Consider the following 21,902-nt stretch of genomic DNA (forward strand, 5'->3'; position numbering starts at 1 on the left):
CCTGTTCAGTGCTTTTGCTAAAGCTGGTTGTGTTCAGGTGGTATCTGGGGAGCTTGTTAAAAGGCAGTTGTCATGGAAAATATAAGCAAAGGAGTTGTTTGCTATATATCACAAATAGGATTTATTAAGTAAAATGTTATATAATTAAGCAGGATATGGATTTTACTTTTATGGGATTTTTCTGTTTAACATCCATTAGTTTAAAATTAGGCACACAGATTTGGCAGAAGAAAGCCAAAGTAAAAGCAGTTGTGTCTGATTTATAGTTTTTTCATTTGTAGTTTTTATTGAAGTTAATCCCATATTTTTTCAGTATGAAATCAATATTTTTATAACTAGTAGTCTATTTTAACAAAATTTATAAATTTTATTATAGTTACATTATGACAGTGTGAATAGACGGTTAAGAGCAGTCCTTTTCCTATAGAAAAATTTACTTTGGTTTTTATCAAAAAGTGAATATTACCTTAACTTGAGAGAATATACTTTATTAGAGGGAACATTTGGAGGCTTGAGGATAAAGTATTTTTAACAAATGAAACAGCAAGTTTTTGGATTCTGTTATTTTAGTAAGCTCTGTTTTTAAGACTTAAAATCTCAGCTGGGTTTGGTGGCTCATTCCTGTAATCCCAGAACTTCGGATGCTGAGATGTGAGTATTGTGATTTCAAAGCCAGCCTGGGCTATGAACTGAGTTCTAGGCCAGAGAGCTGTATAGTGGAACCCTGTCTTAAAAACAACCAACCAAATAAAAACCAAAAACCTAAAACCTTAATGTCTCTAGCATGACACCAACCAGATTTTTGCCTTGTTTATAAAATCATATAATTGGACTGTAAATGTACAGCTCAGGAATAGGGCACTGGCCAGTCAAATGGGAAATCCTATGTTCTGTTTCCAGTACTGCAAAAATATTTGTATGGTCACTCACAAGGACTTCAAGGTTTATATGCTTTTGTTTGTCTAAGTTAAGTTGACTGCTGGACATTTATGAAAGTTCAACTGGAAGGTAGAGATTGAGAGTTTGAAGCCACCCTGGGATACATTATGAGACTCCCTAAAAGAAAACATTCCCCAACTACTAGGTTTCATAATTTTTCTCTTCTCTATGCTTATTATTTATACTTCTTACTTAATTTTAATTTTTATGTGGATAAGAAAATTATTAAATGTATTATGATTGTGGCCTTATTGTCTGAATAACCAATATTCTCCTTTCATTTTCTGCTTTCTTCTTCAACACATAGACCCATTGGTTGATCAGTAGCTAAGATTTGGTCTAAGGCCCGTTTGGTTGTGCATGGAAGAAACTAACTTAATACTCTTTCTTTAGGATCTCCTTTGTTTTGTTTTGGAATTAATATGGGTAGTGTCTCGTACATATCCCTTATTATACCTTGGAATTAATTTCATTTCAGGCAGACAGTTTCCACTGTACATACTGTTCCATTTAAAAGGTATCCCTGCTTTTTAGCAATAAAACACCATTGTTGGCTAGATAAATGGTTTGGCAGTTAAGTGCTCATTCTGCTCTTTTGAAAGTACCTTACATCAAACACTTATATGAAAGTATCCCTCTGTTTTGTTGCTATCCTTTAAACTGCTGTTTCTAAAATGTTAGTACTAATGTGAAGTGTTTATTGAATTTTTTTCCTATATAAAGGCTGTATGTTTCCCTGCACATTGTGAATGGAAGTGTAAAGATTTCCAACTCTGGCCAGCTTGGTAGTTTTAAAGCATCATTCATTGTTTTTGGATTTTCACTGCTGTAACAAAACTCCATGACTAAAAGTAATTTGGGGAAGGAAAGGGTTTATTTCATCTTACAGCTTGTAGTCAATCATTGAGGGAAGTCAGGGCAGGAACTTAAGACAAGAACCTGGAGACAGAAGCTGATGTAGAGGTCATGGAGGAGTGCTGCTTACTGGCTTTCTCCTCATGGTTTACTTACCTTGCTTGATCCCCAGCCCACAGTGAGCTGGGTCCTTCCACAGTAGTCACCAAGAATCAATTAAGAAAATATATGATAACTTGTCTAAAGGCCATTCTGCTGGGGGGGGGCGCATTTTCTTAGGTTGTTAGTTCTTCCCAAGTGACCCTAGTTTGTGACAAGTTAGCATAAAACTAGCAAACACAGTTGACCCCTTGTCGACTTGATATACAAACACAACACCGTTAGACCATAACATTTCCTTTTTGTTCATCCCCAAGACCTCATATTAATATTACACATCACAGTATAACATATTCCAACCTTAAAATCTCAGTCTTTAAAAATTCAACACTTTAAAAGTTCAGTCCTGAACTATGCCCTCTGAATGTGTGTTACAATTATGTGGCTTGATTTGTTGCAGGGGTCCCTGACAGTGAGTGGGACCAGGACTTATCCTGGGTGCATGAACTGGCTTTTTGGAGCTCATTCCCTATGGTGGAATACCTTGCTCAGCCTTGATACAGTGGGGAGGGGCTTGGTCCTGCCTCAACTTGGGGTGCCAGACTTTGTTGACTCTCTAAGCCTTATGCCTTCTGAGGAGTGGGTAGGGGTGTGTGGGGGGCCTGGGGGTATGAGAAGGGGACAGAGGAGGAACTGGGGTTGGTATGTAAAATGAAAAATACATTTTTAGAAAAAAGTTCAGTCTCTTTAAAGCAGCCAAAGTCAATCCTCTCTAAAATATCCAAAGTCTCTAAAACATCCATAGTTTCCCAAATATCCGTTCCTCTTAAAAACTTTGAAGTCACTTTAAAAATTGAGTCTCTTCCCACAACCAAATAGGCTGAGCTTGGGGAATTCTGTAGAAGAGGGGGAGGAAAGATTATAGGAGCCAGTGGGGTCAAGGACACTGCAAGAAAACCTACAGAATCAACTAACCTGGGCTCATAGGGGCTCACAGGGACTGAACCAGTAACTAGGGAGCTTACATGGATCTGATCTAGGCCCTCTGCATATATGTTATGGTTGTATAGCTTGGTCTTCTTGTGAAACTCCTAACTCTATTTTAGTCTTCTGTGGTTAAGATTAGAATTCACAGAGCTCCAGTGAACAGTATACAACATACCCTTAAGGGACTACGGTTAATGATAATCAGCTGTTTTTGTTATTCTAAGTGATTGCTTTAAAAAGTCATCTGGATAATTTTAAATAAATAATATTGTGTGCTTTGTAAGGAATTTTATTAACATAAATGAAAAACATAAAATTGATCTCATTCCTACTATAACACCAAAACTTCTTTGTTTATATAGCTTATTTTAAATACAATGGAGGCAAAGTGTTTATAAGAACAGAATGTTTAAAATAATAAATTCTTCATAAAGAATTGATAATGTTTAGAAAATGAATTAATGGACACATTTCATTGTTAAATATCTTCATTGGCTAAAAGGACATAGACAGCATACTTTGATTTTGATTTTCTTCCTGTTTTATGATTAGTAGTCATATCAGGGAAGTTTTTTGTTTTGTATTTTTTTTTTTTGAGACAGGGTTTCTCTGTGTAGCCATGGCTGTCCTGAAACTTGTTCTGTAGACCAGGCTGGCCTCAAACTCACAGAGATCCGCCTGTCTCTGCCTCCTGGGTGCTGAGAGTAAAGGCATGAGTCATCACTGCCTGGCTCAGGGGAGTTTTTTTTTTTAAAGCATTTCTTTTTTCACTTGTTTTTTTTCCCCTGAAAAGAATTTTGATTTTTCCCTTAAAGGGGATTATAACTAGGTGTGTTTTAGTTTTTTTGAGGGTGCAAAGGGGTGGAACAAAATCTCATATAGCCAGGTTGGCCTGCAACTTTCTGTGTAGACAAGGATGGCTTTAAATAGCCTGATCCTCCTGCCTCTGCTTTCTTAATGAGTGCAGGGACTGTGGACTGGTTGTACACTACCATGCTTGGTGTTTGTGTGAATTTGGAAGAAGTATCCTTTGAGTAGTTTTCTATTTTGTCATCCCGGGAATTGAACTTAGGGTCTCAGAAATGGTAGGGAATCACTACCACTTCAGCTATATCTCCAGTTCCTAGGCTTTATTTTACATTTGTGTTTTTATTTACTTTATTTTTGAGAAGGTGTGTCATGTAGCCTAGGTTGGCCTAGAACTTGATGTGTGTGCTGAGGTTGACCTTGAATTGCAGATCTTTCTGTCTGCTTCTGTCTCCCAAGTGCTTAGATTATGGGCACCTGCCATTATGACCAGTTTTTATGTCATGCAACACAGGGCTTCTTGCATGGTAGGCAAGAACTTTACCAACTAAGTTATGGCAGTAGCCTTCTATTAATATTTTTTAGAGTTGCTTATTTTTGATCGTTTAATGTTTGGAAGAAGAAAAAAATATTATATGGAAATCAAGAAAAAAATAACTCAAAGGTGATCAGTCAGCTTCTTACTCCCCACTCCATAAAGTATTTTTTGTTGAGGAAATGGGGCCATGATAATAGTGTGGATTACTTGTAGTTGACCATTCTCATAAAATTCTCTCTCTCTCTCTCTCTCTCTCTCTCTCTCTCTCTCTCTCTCTCTCTCTCTCTCTCTCTCTCTCTCTCTCTCTCTCTCTCTCTGTGTGTGTGTATGCAGTTTGAATTCTGATAGAAATTGAAGAGAAAGAAATTTAGATTTTTGGAGGAATTTCCTTAGGTTTCATTGTAGCCCTGAGATTGACTTGCGTACACTCTGAATATATTTAGACCAATCTGTGAAGGTGGGGAAATGTTTATGTCTTGTTGGGGTACAGTGTATTCATTTAAATATTTCTGAAGACTTTAGGAACACGGAGCAAATGCTTTAAAATGGGTTAGTGTGTCAGGCGTGCTTGGACATGTCTGTTAATCCAGTACCTGGGAGGTTGAGGCAGGATTATTCCTCACAACTTAATGAGACCTTGTCTAAAATTAATAATGGCTGGTGATGTACGGCACCTTAAGCCCCAGTACTACCACAAAAGAAAAAGAAGTATTGGAGAGGAATCAAAATACTAAACTATGTGCATAGTGATGTGTAAATATGTGAAATTTGCAGCCATGGAAAGAATAGAAGGGAGTGTTTGTTTAATCACTAGTCATATTACAGTAGAGAAGGAATAGTTAACTTTTTCCTAAACCCATTATTGTTGTTTTTGGAGAAATAAAAAGATAAGTTGCTAGAGAGAACTATTATAAATACATGTTTTATTGCTGATACTTATAATAATTGTGAGAGTTTGCCTTTCTTCAGAGACTCTCTTTACACTTAATGTCTTTTATGTTCCACAGATTTTCAACAAGCTCTCTATGAGTTGTCATACCATGTCATTAAAGGAAATTTAAAGCATGAACAGGCATCTAGTGTTCTTAATGACATTAGTGTAAGTATATATTTAAAACAGTAATTGTTGCACATCTCTTCACTTTTGATACAAAGATCTTTGAAATGTATAGCATGTATTTTGTCAAAATAATAGGTGTCTTAAGGTAATATTGGTAAGCCATTTTTGCTATACAGAAATTGACATTTTAGTCTTTCTGTGTGATTGTAAGGAAGAACAGGTTATACAAACTGGGTGAGCAAAACAAAAGTGCTGTAATGTTGCCAAAGCATTCTTAATTGACTATAAAAAAGTTTAAGTGCTTTCTTCAAATAATGTTAATTTTTGTAATTATGATTAAAATTTTCTTAAAATTAAGGATTAAATTATTTTAAATTGTGGTTGCATATTTCTGAAATTCAGTTTTTTATATCTGCTTCTTACTTATTAGAAAGCAACAGCTAGAATTTTTAACCCTTTAAGTGGCTAGTTCACGTTCACTTATATTCACTGGAGATTGCTAATGAATCGTGTCATTGGTGGTTTGATAATTTGAACCGGAAGATGGACTGCCAATTGTTAGGCTGTTTATCATAAACTCATAATTTTAATTTGTTAGGCTGGTTTTTAGATTTGTAAAAATTATTTGTCTAGCTTTTTTTGTTTGTTTTTTGGTTTTTCGAGACAGGGTTTCTCTTTGTAGCTTTGGAGCCTATCCTGGCACTCGCTCTGGAGACCAGGCTGACCTTGAACTCACAGAGATCTGCCTGCCTCTGCCTCCCGAGTGCTGGGATTAAAGTCATGCACCACCAACACCCGGCTTGTCTAGCTTTTCTAATAAGTATTGAGATGATATTGGGGAATTTGTGGTCACATTGTGAATTTTCTGTATGTTTTATGTTTCTGTAGTCAAATATTTTCTGTTGGAGAGTGGAATCTGCGTCATGATTTTTGTGCTTTTCTTGGGTAGTTTTAGTGTAAGTTTTATGTTTAGCTGTTGTGACAGTTCCCACCCCAGGTACATTTGAGCAGTAGAGATTTTCATCCTGAAACTGTCTCCAGTTGTTAAGCACATTGAAGTGCTATATTTCTTTGACAACTATTAATATTCTGTGTTGGAAAAACTCTTCTGTCTTTCTACTTCTGGTCTTTAATTAACCTATTTGTGTTTATAGCACTTGAAAAACTGACAGACAACTAAGATAATTTCATTTTTTAAATTGGGAGTTGATGCAGTTTTAGTATGTTTGTACAATTTGATAGTAATTATTTTTCTATTTATGAAAATAGTCTAAAGAAACTTTTTGTATACTTGGTCCTTAGTAGTTAGTGTCTCCTTTATTTTGATAACTTCATTATGCCTATGTGCTTTACACTGCATTGCCTTTGTATTGCTTTTCCATTGTAATACACATTTGTCCAGTGTATCTTAGCCACAGAAATGGATTTATGTGAGTAGCAGCTGCTGGCTTTTTCTTTAGAATTTTCTTTCTTACAGTCTCTGAAAATAGATGAATTTTAGAGTTGCTATAGTGCCAGAAAACTACTAATTACAGTAACTGAGCTGTACTAATGGGAAATAGCTCTAAAATTGATCATAGGAGTAGCAAGTCAAGAGGCAAATGTGGAATAATGCTGATGCTTTTATCCAGAAACAGCATTTGGGGTCAGTTGTTTTCCCAAAAGCTATAACAAGAGTGAATAAAGAAAATAAAAATAAGCCGGGCATTGGTGGCGCATGCCTTTAATCCCAGCACTCGGGAGGCAGAGGCAGGCAGATCTCTGTGAGTTCGAGGCCAGCCTGTTCTCCAGAGCGAGTGCCAGGACAGGCTCCAAAGCTACACAGAGAAACCCTGTCTCGAAAAACAAAACAAAACAAAAACAAACAAAAAGAAAATAAAAATAAAATTTGTTAGTTATTGCATCTTCAGAAACTCTTGAATTGTGGAATAATTGCTTTTAATTGATGTAATTTTTGATCTTCTGATACTATAATTTTTGCACGAGTCAAGCATGTGTGTAGAATTTATAAAGTTTTGGATGAAAATGTACCATTATTGATGGTGTTTCTTTAGGTGCATGTTAAGTATTGTATATCTTAGTGCTTTTCTGGTTACTGCCCTTTTCATTAGCTATTCTGTGGCAGGAATTTTAAGTAGGTGGTTCTCTCCCCCCACCTTTTTTGGTGGTGGTTTTTGAGACCAGGTCTCACTATGTAGCTCTAGTGAGTTTAGTTGACTCCTAGTTGATAAATGACCATTATTCTGAAATAATACGCTTTCTGTGTACTATTCTGGAATTTATTGTAAATCTATTTTTTCATTTAGGAATTTCGTGAGGATATGCCTTCTATTCTTGCTGATGTATTCTGCATATTAGGTAGGTTTTAAGCCTTTATTTCAGGTGTAGCATGTCCTTGTGGTAAATTCATGTTAAATGTTTTCTTTCAAGGTTTTACAAATGTGCAAATGTTTCTGCAAATCTCCAGTAATTTTAAACTTTATACAGAGTATAGTTTTGTAAATCAAGTGTCCTTACAATTAATTTATAAAGTAGCTTTGCAGTATAATTTTTTGTTTGACAATGTATATTTATACAAATTTGAGCTAAATGAGCTAATTTCAAGTAAGAAAGTCAAATTTTCTGACATTTGTCTGAGTTTCTGCACTTTTAATGTCATTTAATGAGATTTCACTGAAGAAACTTACTTTCCTGTTGTACCCTTTTGACTCCTTTCTTATTCATTTTTTTACATACCAACCAAAATTTTCCCATAATCCTTTCCTTCTGTTCCCCCCCCACCTCTCTTCTACCCCTATCCACTCCTCCTCATTCTCCATTCAGATGAGGTAAGGCCTCCTATGGTAGTCAACAAAGCATGTCATATCAAGTTGAGGAAGGACCAAGCTCCTCCCCCTGCATCAAGGATGAACAAGTCTTGCCACCATAGGGAAAATAGGTTCTTAATTTTAAAATGAGTAAGATTAGTCAAAGTAATAGAAAGTACTTTTGTGAGTAAGAAATCTGTTTTGTATTTGTCCAAAATAAGAATTCATTTTTTAAAAATAGGTATGTTCCTTTGATTTACGATTAAAGGTAGTGTCCCTCCAAGAAAAACATGGTTTTACAAATAATGTGTTTTACAAGTTTATTTGTCTAATTTTAGCTGTTGATTAGAATAACAGCATGGCTTCCCCAGCAGTTTTGTGTTTCTGTAGCTTTGAATACTAACAGATAACATTGCTGGGCTTTTATTACCTTTTAAAAGAATTATTTTAACTCATTTCTCTCCCTCTGTTTTATTTATTTGTTTATTTTTTTCCACAGGGTTTCTCTGTGTACCTCTGGCTGTCCTGGAACTCACTGTATACTAGGCTGGCCTCGAACTAACAAAAATCTACCTGCCTTTGCCTCCCAAGTGCTGGGATTAAAGGCGTGCACCACCACCTCCCAGCTAGCTCATTATTCTTTATTCCTTGAGTTAAATTGCTTATTGATACCTAGAGTTTGGTCTTAGCTGCTATGAATGCCTATGTATGCATTTTGAGAATGTTTCAGATTTCTGAACAGTGGCAAAGTTGGGAACAGGTTAAAATCCATGTGAGTGATAGATGGGAAAAACAGACCACCGATGAGCTGCCATGTGTCCTAGCTATCTTTCATTCTGAACTGTCCTGGTTTTAATGATAAAGTAAATCTTCATGGTATGTATTTGATTGATTTATGCAAAATTAAAAAAGGAACTTAATATTTCAAATTGATACTAACAAATAAATTTAGCACTGAACAAGTTCCAATTTAAAAATATTTGCTTATTTCCATAAATTCTATACACAGGAAACCAATTTATTGAAGACTTTTTTTCAACTTAATAAAAATCCTTTGCAGTCCAGATCTTTTATTTCTTTTTGTACATTAGGCCATGAATTCATAGGGGATGGGCTCCAGCATCTCAGGCTCCTTCCATTGGTCCTCACAAAGTGTGCCTCTTTGGGTGGTGCAGGCTGGAGCTTCAGCTGAACCCAGGTGCCCCTCTCCTTGGCTTCATTCTTTTGGTCATTTTCCTTCACTTGCTTCAGGAAGCTGTCTCTGCTCTTAGAGTGCTTGATGTGTTCCATCCGCACATTAATCCTCTTGGCAAGAATCTTGCCCTTAACTTGCTTGTTTACAATGATGCCCACGGCATGCTGGGTGACATTGTAGACTCTTCCTGTTTTGTCATGGTAACATTTATGGGGCATTCCTTTTTGAACAGTAGTGCCCATTCCCTTGATGTCTACAGTATCACCCTTGTAGATTCGCATATGTGTGGCCAAAGGAACAACTCCATGTTTTCCTAAAAGGCCTAGAGAACATGTAGTGAGTGCCCTTCTTCTTGCCCTTTGTGTTTGTCATTTTGGCGAGTTACTGGAAGATGGCTGCCATGGCCAAAAAAAGTGAAGACATGTTTTGAAAGATGGTGTTCCTTAATGGTGTTGGGAATATATTTTGTCTTTAGTAATCACCACTTATTAGCCTGTTCATTCTATTAGTTTTTCTTAAATCAACTTATTTTGTTAAAATACAGCTTTCCATAGTTATTTAGACATAGGAATTATTTCTACAGGTCATTGCCTTTTACTGTATATTTGATACTATATGATATGATATTTACAATAATAATATTTGGTTACTTTGGAGGAAATTTATTCTGTGCTGTCAAACCCATTTTTATAGGCAAGATTAGACGAAACTGTCCTTCACCTGTCCCCATACACACACTTCATCTTGGCAGGAAAGAAATGGTACAAGGAAGACTCCAGAACAAGAAGGGGAATTAGGATTTTAAGAAAGTGATCTAGCCAGAAATACACTGAGCTGAAATCTGGAATTTAGTTGAAGAGAGGGAGGAATGAAGAGCGAAGGGGTCTGTACCAGGTTGGAGAAACCCACAGGAACAGTTGGCCTGAACAAGGGGGAGCACATCGACCCCCGATGCTATCTGGGAGGCCAGTATAAGACTGATCCAGCCCCCTGAACATGGATGCCAATAAGGAGGCCTCTGTACTCCAGGGAGCCTCTGGAAGTGGATTAGTATTTTTCCCTGGTGTAAGAAGGGACTTTGAGAGCCCATCCCATGTGAAGGGATACACTCTGGCCCTGGACACATGGGGAAGGGCCCAGGCCAGCACAGGAAGATTTGGTGGACTTTGCAGAGCCCCCGTTGAGGGCCCTACCCTGCCTGGGGAGTGGTGGGTGGATGGGGTGGGGGTAGGTTGGGGGTGGGGGAGGAGGGATGGGGGTGAGGGGAGGGAGAGGGAGAAGGGACTTACATGTGAAACAAGTCTGTTCCCTAACTTGAATTAATAAAAAATAAGAAAGAAAGTGATCTAGCTGGCTGGAAAGATTGCTCAGTGGTCAAGAGCCTGTGCTGCTCTTACAGAGAACACAGGCTCGAAAGTTCCTAGCACCAACATGGCAGCTCACTATCCTTAGCTCCAGTTGTAGAGGATCTTACTTAACTCCATAGGTACCAAACTTAAATGTGGTACATATACATAACACAGGCAAAACTCATACAAATAAAGAGGGTTATATCTAATAATGATGATGATACTGATAACAATTATGATACAGGTGCTATTTGTGAAATACCTTCATGTTTTAGGCACTGTGCTAAAGCTTTCCATTTTTATCTTAGACTTTATAACAACTCCTGTCTGTATGGAAGGTTTGCAAATTGGGGCAATGAGGTTTAACGAGGTGGTCATTGTTTCAAGGCAATGCAGCTAGTAAGACAGCATTTAAACCTGGGTCCTTTGACTCTAGACTCCATGATCTTTTTACTATGTCATGTTGTCTTTTTAATGTGTTAGATGTAACAAAACAAAATATTCCTATACTTTCCAGGTTAAGAGAACTTTTTAAAAGGGTGAGGGATCCTGAGAGCTGTAGTAACATGAGAGGCTTACTCTGAAGTAACATGCTACACTGATGGGACCTTGGAGGTGGAACATTTGGTTGGTGATACAGAAGGCATGAGTTGGAAGATACTGAGGACGTTTTAGAAAATCACATGGAAATTAAAAAGAACTTACCAAGTACTAATTTAGGATGCAGGAGTGAGGCATGATAAATGAGTTTATTTGAATGGTGTTTTGAGTTAGAACAAAAACAATAAAACAGAAAACGTGTGATTGGGATAACAGTACTAAGCCGAGTGCTTTGAGACAGGCTAACTTAACAGATTTACTGGGTTCTATTCACTATTACTCCCATAGTCAAAAGCTTAATTAGGTCAGGTAGCTAAGAGGATTTGAATTCTGCATGCCTGATCTTAAGGGCCTTAGCAGTATATCTTAACAAATTTAGATTCCTGTGACAACTGGGAACCCCTGGAAAAAATTAATGAGATACACATGAATTAAGTATTGGAGAAAACAACATTACAAGTTGAGATTAGCTGGACTTGAGGGCACATACTTCTTGTCCTAGCACTCTGGAAGTAGAGATAGGTCGATCTCTGTGAGCTTCCAGAATTGCCAGAGCTGCATAGTGAGACTCTGTCTCAGAAAAAAGTTGTGATTATACTATGTTAAATTGCATTAATCACACCCTAAATTTTCTTTGTGTTATTTTTAACTTGTGCTTTGGGGAATAAAACCCAAGACCTCACAGATGGCTAGGCAAGTGTTCCTCCTACCACTAAGCCACACCCATAGCCCCTAAAATTTCCTTATGCTAACTTTGTGCTATAGTGGCTAGGCTATGGGCAAATGACAATTGTCCAAGAAGGAATAGTGAAAGGCCAGGAAAGTGTTTGATGATAAGTGCTGTTTTTGATGATAAATCTCCTTCTCTTGATTCTTGATGTTGACAGTAGAAAGTAAACTGAAACAAAACTATGATAAAGTGTCTGTTATTTTGGAAGACCCACTTAGAGGCTAATAGTTATTTCACTGAGACTGATGCCTCTTTTATTGTACTGTCTAAATTACCAGTTGACTTTTAAAATATGGTAGCCTGTAATTCTAACCACTTGGGCGGTAGAAACAAGAGGATCAGAAATTGAATGTCATCTAGGCTATCTAGTGAATTTGGGATCAGCCTCAGCTGCAAGAGTCCCTGTCTCAGAAAGTAAAATAATCAGTTAAAGCAACAATGCCAAAATCAGCCGGCGTTGGTGGCTCACACCTTTAATCCCAGCACTCGGGAGGCAGAGGCAGGCGGATCTCTGTGAGTTTGAGGCCAGCCTGGTCTCCAGAGCGAGTGCCAGGATAGGCTCCAAAGCTACACACAGAAACCCTGTCTTGAAAAACCAAAAAAAAAAAAAAAAAGCCAAAATCAGCCTTTTTGTAATCCTGCTAATCTTGAAATTTTTGATGTTTGGCATTTTGCATTCATTGTTTTATTTCTTCCACACCTCAGATCTGAACTTGGATAAGTTTTTTGAACAATTTATTAAAACTGAAGGAAGTCTCTTTTTAAAATATTTTGTAGGAAGAAAATGTAAACATTGAGTGCACTTTTATTTAGTGACTAGAATTGTTCAAAGTAGGATTTTAAATATACCTTTTAATACTGACTTTCCATAGATTTGATGTTAGACTTCTCAATGTCATTAGTAAGTGACTTCTTAGGGTTAGGAAATATTTTTGTCTCAGTACTAGGGAACCGAGAAAAGAGAATTTTGCTTTGATTTGGAGGTCAGCCTCAAGTTCATAGCTCATTGAAGGTAAGTGTGTGCTACATAATGAGACCTCTTTGTAAAAATGAAAACAAAAAACCAAACCAACGCTGAGATGACTTAGTGGGTAAAGCACTTGGTACAAGCATGAGGATCAGAGCTTGGATCCCTAGCACCCATGAAAAAGCAGAGTAAGGCCAGGTGTGGTGGTACATGCCTCTAGTCCCAGTGGAACTAGGGAGGTAGAGGCAGGTAGATCTTTGAGTTTGAAGCCACCTGGTGTTATTTAGTGATGACTTGTCTTTAAAAAACAGGCTTGCCTATAATCCCAGTTCATGGGAGGCCAAGACAGGGGATCTTTTGGGAAAGCTGGCTAGTTAGACTAGCCAAATTGGCATACTCTGGCTTCATTGAGAAACTCTGCCTCAATAAAGTGGAGAGCAATTGAGGAAGACACCTTACATCATCCTCTGATCTCCGTACAGCAGTGTTAATAAGTATGCACACTTGTATATGTGTATTCACTCAGAGGGGGTTGGGACCAAACCAAACAACAAAATCAGCTTTTTTCCTTTCCTTTCCTTTCCTTTCCTTTTCCTTTTCCTTTTCCTTTTCCTTTCCCTCCTTCCCTCCCTCCCTTCCCTCCCTCCCTTCCCCCTCCCTCCCCTCCTCCCTCCCTCCCTCCCTCCCTTCCTTCCTCCTCCTTCCTTCCTTTCCTTCCTTCCTTCCTTTTTTTTTTTTGAGACAGGGTTTCTCTGTGGCTTTGGAGGCTGTCCTAGAACTAGTTCTGTAGACCAGGTTGGTCTCGAACTCACAGATATCCACCGGCCTTTGCCTCCCAAGTGCTGGGACTAAAGGTGTGTGCCACCAACACCTGGCTCCCTTTTTTCTTTTTCTTTTTTCTTTTCTTCCTTTTTTTTGCTGCCATTATGACACACCATCTTACTATTTAGTCCAGGCTAGCCTTGAACTCAATACTTCTGCTTCAGCCTTATAAAGGCTGAGATTACTGTTGTGTACCACCAAGGCCAGCTAAATTAGAAGATTTTTGTTGTTGTTGTTCCCTACTTCAACTTGGCCATTCAGGAATGAGTCTGTCTTAGTACCTCAGACAAGTGGTCATTCAAACTTTGTTAGAATTTTTTTTCTTTTTTGAAAATAGTATTTTTATTTCTGAAATTTTGTTTTCAGTGTTCCTGTGATACAAACTTACTATTTTATGGATATATGTTGTTATAGGTGACAGGGTCAGTCATGAGTATTAAGAGAAATTAAAGTCTATATGTATAAAAGATGTATTTCTGCAGTTTATAATTTTTCCAGATTCAGAAAGGTATTTTGTTTTTAATGAATTATATTTATTTTTGAGACAAGGTATTTTTGTATAGCCTGGGCTGATCTGGACCTCACAGTGTAGACCAGGCTGCCCTTGAAATTGGAATCCTCATGCCTGTGGCTCATGGATGCTGAAATTTCAGGTGTTTACTACTATTCCTAGCCTGGAAAGAGGCATTTTAAACTAAGTTTTAAAGAAGATGAATCTTTGAGTGGTAGAGAGTATAGAAAATTAAAACTTGTATCTCTTTTCTTCTGTTATTATAGATATTGAGACAAATTGTTTAGAAGAAAAAAGCAAGAGAGACAATTTTACACAATTGGTATTAGCATGTTTGGTAAGTTTTTAAAAATACTTTCCCCTTCTAAATTTTGCATTCAATAAATATAATCACAATCACAGTTAATCATGTTAAATGGAGGAAGATATTGACATTCCGCTGACTTTGTGATGAGGTGAGATTTAGATCTTGAAACGGTTGTTTTGTGAAATTAGGTATGCAATTTCTGTGGAATAATCATATTTCTCAATTACTTAATCTATGCATATAAAAACCCTCAGTGGTATTTCTGACCTAGTGAGTTCCTAATGTAGAAAAAGGTAAGCAACTGTATAGTAAGTAGTTCTTAAACTGAATTTTTTGTAAACTCTTTATTAGGCAGGGACAAAAGGATGGAGGTAATAAAGAAATAATACAAGTTGGGCTGTAGATGTGGCTTAAGCACTTGCCTAGCATGCATGAAACCCTCAGTTCTATCCCTAGTACCTTATAAACTGGGCATGGGGACACATGCTTGTACAGTCTCAGCACTTGGGAGGTAGAGGCAGGAGAAGCAGAAGTTCAGATCATCCTCAGCTACATAGTGAGTTCAAAGACAGCCTGGGATACATGAAACACTGTCTTTAAACAGACAACAGTACTGCCCTCCCCCCAAATAGAAGTCATAATTACCTAGTGAGCCACTTTATGTTCATAAAATTAGAACCAAGGAAAAATACTGGGACTTAGAAGAATGTTCTTATCTTTGTTATATTATTGTTTGGCTTGCTGTAGAAAATATAGAATGCTGAAGTATGTTATTAGGTGAAAATTGAGTTAGGACAGGCTCAATGTAATGAAAATTGAATCTGTAGTTCTTACTCTGTAAGCAGTGGATAGCAAATAAAGAGTTTTAAAGTATTTTTGAAAGAGCTATATATTTTATATTTCAGTATTTGGAGAGTCATTTTTATTGAATTGAAATTCTAGGCTTTATAAAGAGATAATGCTGTTATGTATTCTTACATTGGAAAGAGTATTTTGAATATATTTGAGAGTGTGGGTACATAGTTGGAATTCTAAATAATAACTAGTCTTTAATATCTTTTAATACAGTATTTAGTTTCAGACACAGTTCTGAAGGAACGCTTGGATCCAGAAACTTTGGAGTCATTAGGGCTAATCAAACAATCTCAGCAGTTCAATCAAAAGTCAGTTAAAATAAAGACAAAACTCTTGTAAGTATATGTGGCTTATGTTACAGATCAAATATCTGAATGTTTATTTCTCATTTTGAACAGTAGAGGGTTTTTTTTTAAGACCCCTTGAAGGTTGTTCATTTTTTTTGTTGTTTGTGGTTAGTATTTTTCCCTTCTAAAACACTTAAATTATTGAGTTTTCAGTGTGCTATTCCTGTGTTAACTTTGTCCATATTTGAGTCTGAGATAACATTAAATTCTTTTTAAGAAGACTTATTTTAAGTGGTATGTGTGTGGGAGGGCCGTATATGTGGGTATGCTAAGGTGTTCTCGGAGACCAGAGGTATTGGATTCTCCCTGGAGCTCGAGTTATAGGGAAGTTGTGAGCTGCCTGATATAGGTGCTGAGCTACTACTTCTCCAGACCCATATTTTCTGTCATTAGCATTATATATTTTACAACCATGGCTATATTCAGAGAATATTCATAATCAGTAGTGGAAATATTGGTATGTTGGTGTGTTCCCTTATTAGCTAAAATTGCTTTTTATACTAAAAGATACACAAAAAGTTAAACTGTAATTAGTCATTCTTATGATTGTTTTAAAGTTAGTGATAGTCAGTGAGAGTACACTATATTGTGCAAGCTTGATGATTGAAATTAATTTTATCCTGTTAATGGTATTTCTGATTTCAGCTATAAGCAACAAAAATTCAATTTATTAAGAGAAGAGAATGAAGGTTATGCCAAGCTGATTGCTGAATTGGGGCAAGATTTATCTGCAAATATTACTAGCGATTTAATATTAGAAAATATCAAATCTTTAATAGGTAAGCCATACGTGTATCTATGTACTTTGTATTATTAAGATAAGCTTTATTTTTAATTTTGGGAAGATATCCATAAAAACAAAATTAATCATCCTCATCTATATAGTGAGTTTGAGGCAAGCCCAGACAACAGGAGATTCTTTCTCAGGAAACAAAACAAGAAGAATCCCCAAACCTGGAATTACATAGCTTTTATTTTTAGTATTTTATCAGTATTTATAAAATTTATCATGATCTTTATGAAAAATGTTTTTGTCATTGTTACCTGTGTGTATATTAGTTCCCGTGTTCTTTCTAACACTTCTGTTAATTTTAACTTTCTCAGGTATTTTTATAGATGGTAGAAAATAAGTAAGACAACTTATTTAATATAAATGTTTGGAGAACTCTTGAAACCTGGTGATATATAGTTCTTTTGAACTTGGTTTTATAAATTACCATTTATGAGGGACTTTAAAACACATTTTATTTTTACTTCTGAAAGTAGCAGGATGATGGAAGAATATAGCAGAAAAATGTTTTCCCTAGTTGTAAAATAGCAATTCTGTCATACTGCTTTTGTATTGGGAATTTGAAGAAACTAGCTGACATTTATAGACAGAAGGAATCCCTTTTTTCTAAGTATGTCAAGAATTCTTGGTACTATTTGTTAGGTGATTTTCTATCTAGTGAATATTTTTAAGTTGTGCAAAATCATGTTTTGTGGTCCCTGGCAGGACTATTTCTTACCTCATAGGTTAAAACAGAGCTGCTACTTACCCATAGTTTGTTTTTGATCTGTTTTTGGAGATTCTAGCTAAGAATACAAGTTGGCTGGGCCCTTATTCCCTCCTTCTACTGCTTTCTGTAGTCACCCAAATAAAGCTGTATCTATTTCAGTTTTCTTTATTCTTTGGCTTGGCTTTTAGTGACTCCAAGTATACATGCTAAGGCTACATTTAGTTTAAATTGACCTTTTTCTTTGAAGTCAGGTTCTGGTAGATGATCTAGTTTCTTTTCTGCTTTTGTCCTATGGTGATTGAAGATCATATGAGTGCGCTTCTAGCCTTGAAGGGCGCTTGCTGTCTTCTGTGGCCTTGGCTGTGTCAATAACCTGTTTTTAAACTTCTCTAGTGCAGCATTCTTCTTTCTAGAGTAGCTGCATTTGTCCTGCAGATTCCCCTTCATCTAGCTCGGGAAGCCTGTTAGTACTGCCGTACTGTCCTTTTTCTCTTCCTTGTACTGTGTCATGTCCTCACTTGACATAGTGTTCCCTCCTTCATCTTAAGATCTCATGTCATGCAAACCTTTCCACTGTTTGCTTTCACTTTATCTCTTCTTATGTGCATGTCTCTTTCCTGTTTTTTTCCCCTTCTGGGTTTTTACCTTTTCTATGTCTTTGTTATTTTGGGAACATTTCAAAGACAGATTTTCTTGAAGGTATGCTTTTATGTAACTAGAAAATGTTCACTTCTTTCTTTTCTTCAACTTTGCTCTTACAGAAATCTATTATCTCTGTAGATCAATGTGACATCATCTCTACTTCAGGCTCCTGATCCACATGGATAGTCCAGAAGTATTATAAACAATTTGATTTCTTGGTCTGCATTTATTCTAATCCGTTTAGCATCCTGTAAAGTGTGATGGACCAGATGCACTCAGATACCATCTTCTTAAGGCTTCCCTGGCCATCATCACTTAGCAGTCCTTATTTTCTTGGGTTATTTTTCTTCTCAGCATTTACCACTATATCAGCTATCCTGTGTTTCTATGGGTTGAAAATATTCATGGGAGAATCGTTACAAGTATTTACATTGTATTAGTTATTGCAACCAAACTTTATGTGATTTAAAGTAAGAGCATGTATATCAATTATATGCATATCTTGTTCCATTTTATGTAAGAGACTGTAGCATCTGTTGATTTTGGCATCCTTAAGGCAGTCTTGGAACAAACTTTAGATTCTACCATCAGATGAATGTACACTTTGTGAGGACAATTTTATTTTATTTTGTATTTTAATTTTATATATCAATTCTAGTTCTAACTCCCTCTCCTCATCTGGCTCCCCCCTCCTTCACCTCACCCCATCCCCCTTTGCTCCTTAAAGAAGGTATGGCCTCCCATGGGGAGCCAATGAAGTCTGTCCCATCACCACATTGCGGCCTGACCAAGGTCCTCCCCACTGTGTCTAGGTGAGCATGGTATCTCTCCATAGGAAATGGACCCCCCCAAAAGCCAGTTCATGTACTAGGGATAGATCCTGGACCTACTTCACCCCTTGTCACCTGCATTCAGGGAGTCTAGTTTGTTCTGATGCAGGTTCCACTGCTGTCAGTCTGGATCGGTGAGCTCTCACTAGCTTGGGTGAGGACAGTGCTTTTTTTGTTTGGTTTATTTAGTAACCAATTCTTAGGGCTTGGTAGGTGATAAATAAATGAGTGGAAAGTTAATTAAATCCTCCCCGTTTCTTGTGGTATTTATAGTGATTTTTAGCCTCTCTTCTTTGACATGGAGAAATTTAGAAAGCTTAGCTACTTGACTTTGTTTCTTTATGGCTTGATGACCTTTTGTTCCCTCTAGTTGTTTGAGAAAGGTACTTTTCATTGACGCAGAAATTGAGGTTAAGGATTTAATGTCATTGAATATTCTTTCAGTGTTTAAATTAATTGTATTCACTTTCAATGCAACTCCATTTAGGTCTTGTCTCATCTGACCAAAGCACTTCACCTGCACAGCATCCTGTTTTTAATGGCATCTTTGGATAGGTTTCTCCATGTTCATTTCCACTGGTTTGTCTTAATGAGCAATCTAGATAGGTAATACTTCATGCAAAACTATCTTAGATCTGATCTTCACAAGCCATTGTGGAAAACCAATACCTAGTTTGGAAGGTGTCTATGTTGGGTACACTTGTATTCAGGATACTTCGTCTGATCCAGAGAAATTCTCATTTATCATCCTTTAAGATTCTGGCACATGAAAGTACATGTAACTTTTTAGCCTGTGCTGTTTATTATGTAAGCAAGCATAGAAGCAGAACTGCTAGTATTGTGTGGTGTTGATTACTATCTAAAGTCTGATAGTAAATCTGAATAATTTATTAAATAGGGATGAAAAAATATTACTAGGCTACTAATACATAGATCCTCCCAAGTGAATTTTATACCAAGGGGGCAGATACAATGTATATTTTATAAATCAGAGGAAAAAAGGAGGTGGGCTTCTTTGTTTGAACTAAAGTATTACTATATAACTAGATGCCCTAAAAACTCAAAACGTTATTTACAATGTATTTGTGTATATTTATATATACATTATATACATTATATACATAATAAAAAATCATTGCAAGGTAGTCTTTTCATCTAAGTCAATGTTAAGTAAACATTCTTTTCTTCTTCCATCTTCTTTTCTGTTTTGTTTTGACATGGGGTCTTGCATGTAACTCATAGACTGGCCTGGATCTCTTGATTCTTTTGCCTCAACCTCCTAACTATTGGGAGTAATAGGTGTACTCCATCCTGCCCAGTTAGGTTTACTGTTTTTCTGTAAAGGCTATGAGAAAAGACTTTTTGGATTTTGTGGCCAAGCAGTTTCTGTTGAAACTACTCAACTCTGCCATTGCATGGTGAAAACACCCATAGAAAGCACATAAATAAATGAGACTCTGATTAGAACCTTATTTACAGGGGCTGGAGAGATGGCTCAAGGGATTAAGAACACTGGCTCTTCTTCTAAAGGACTTAGGTTTAATTCCCAGAACCCACATGGCAGTCAGTTCACAACTGTCTGTAACTCCAGTTCCAGGAGATCTGACACCTCACCCATTCATATATGCAGGCAGAACCCCAATCTTTTATGTGCAACTACCAACAGTCAAGTGGTTTTAACTGGCAGGCCACTGTTTGTTGATTCTTGGACTATATAAAAATCCTGGCAAAAAGAACTCATCAGCAAGTTTACTTCATCTTAGCATTATAGAAGAAAAGTGATTCTTCTTCATTTTAGATTTACTTGTCCAGGATTTTTTTTTTTTGGGCTTGGATTCTAAAGCTTATAATTACCCACCGTAATTAGAACTGAGGACCTTCATTTAAAGTTTTTAAAGTTTTACTTTAAGTTAGCATATAAAATGATGAGTTTCATTAGGATATTCTCTCTCGTTCTCTGCCTCTCCCTCCCACCTCATTATGTTCTGTTTTTAATCTCTCCCAGTGCCTATTGTCCCTTCAGAGACCTCTTGCTGATCCTCAGTAGTCCTTCTTTTTGGCTTCATGACATATGAATTCCATTACCCTTCTCTCAAGAGCTCGACCTCTCTTCTTATGTCCCCTTTCTACTTTCATCCTACAACGAAGTAGGGAGAAGAAAGAGATAAGCATTTAAATCTAGACTTCTCATAAAACCGTATTTAATTTCTTTCTGAATCTGTCTTAATTCGTTTAATATAATGATAATTTTTGTCATTCATTTTCTTGCAGATGTCATCTTTCATTTTTTCTTTATGGCTGCTAAAATCTTGTGTATGTCTACTACACTTTTTAAAATCAATTCATCTGTAGATGGTTTCATTTCTTACCTACTGTGATAGTGTAGCTATAAACATGGATGTGCATGTATGTTTGTAGTATATTGAATTTAGTGTCTTTTGTTTATCTACCTAGGTATTGCTGTATCATGTAGTAGTTCTACTTTAGTTCTTTTAAGGAACTTCCACACTGTCTTCCACGGTGGCTGAACCAGTTGGCCTTCCTACCAGCAATGAATAGAGTGTTTCCCATATCCTCACCAATGTTTTATTGTTAATTATTTTCTGGGTGAGAGCCATCCTGACAGAGTGAAATGATCTTTTAAAGTAATTTTCATTGTATTTTCTGAATGACTAAGGAGGCTGAATACTTTCTCAAGTATTAACCATTTGTAATTCTCTTTAGAACTGTTTATTAGCCTGTTTACTGATAGTGTGATTTTTTTTGGTGGGGGGTGATGGTACAGTACTTTTAATTGTTATAGTTCTAATTAATATTCTACTTACTAATCTCTAATCTGATAAGTAGTTGGCAAAGTTTTTCCCCAATTCTATAGACCTGTCTTTTCACTATGGCGTTCATTTAATTTTCTGTGCAGGATATTTTAAACTTCATATAATTCCATTTGTCAATTCTAGGGACATTTCCTTAGTGCAAGGTTTTTCTTTAAACCTATAATGGTCCCTCTTCTTGCTTGCATCTAGTTGCATTTACTGTAACCTATTGACTGTCCATTTTTGGATAAACCCCAGTTACTTCCCGTGCATTTCTTTAGTGATCATTCTTCATAAGGTATGAAAACTTGATAGAAGAGGCAGTCTCTTAACTGTGTATCAC

General features: G+C 36.7%; 1 protein-coding gene and 1 pseudogene across 7 annotated transcripts in view; one reads left to right on the forward strand and one right to left on the reverse strand.

The window, feature by feature from the left end:
- Nucleotides 1-21,902, forward strand: part of Thoc2 (THO complex 2) — a 102,433-nt gene that overhangs the window by 15,052 nt on the left and 65,479 nt on the right. For all 7 annotated transcript variants that reach the window (XM_027433499.2, XM_027433500.2, XM_027433502.2 and 4 more), the window contains exons 3-7: nucleotides 5,233-5,324; nucleotides 7,592-7,643; nucleotides 14,533-14,603; nucleotides 15,642-15,763; nucleotides 16,421-16,554. In XM_027433499.2, the coding sequence (XP_027289300.1) occupies nucleotides 5,233-5,324; nucleotides 7,592-7,643; nucleotides 14,533-14,603; nucleotides 15,642-15,763; nucleotides 16,421-16,554 (471 nt within the window). The remainder of the gene's footprint in view (nucleotides 1-5,232; nucleotides 5,325-7,591; nucleotides 7,644-14,532; nucleotides 14,604-15,641; nucleotides 15,764-16,420; nucleotides 16,555-21,902) is intronic.
- LOC100771622 lies at nucleotides 9,180-9,659 on the reverse strand (annotated as a pseudogene).

This window comes from Cricetulus griseus, chromosome X (genome assembly GCF_003668045.3).
Source record: "Cricetulus griseus strain 17A/GY chromosome X, alternate assembly CriGri-PICRH-1.0, whole genome shotgun sequence".
NCBI lineage: Eukaryota > Metazoa > Chordata > Mammalia > Rodentia > Cricetidae > Cricetulus > Cricetulus griseus.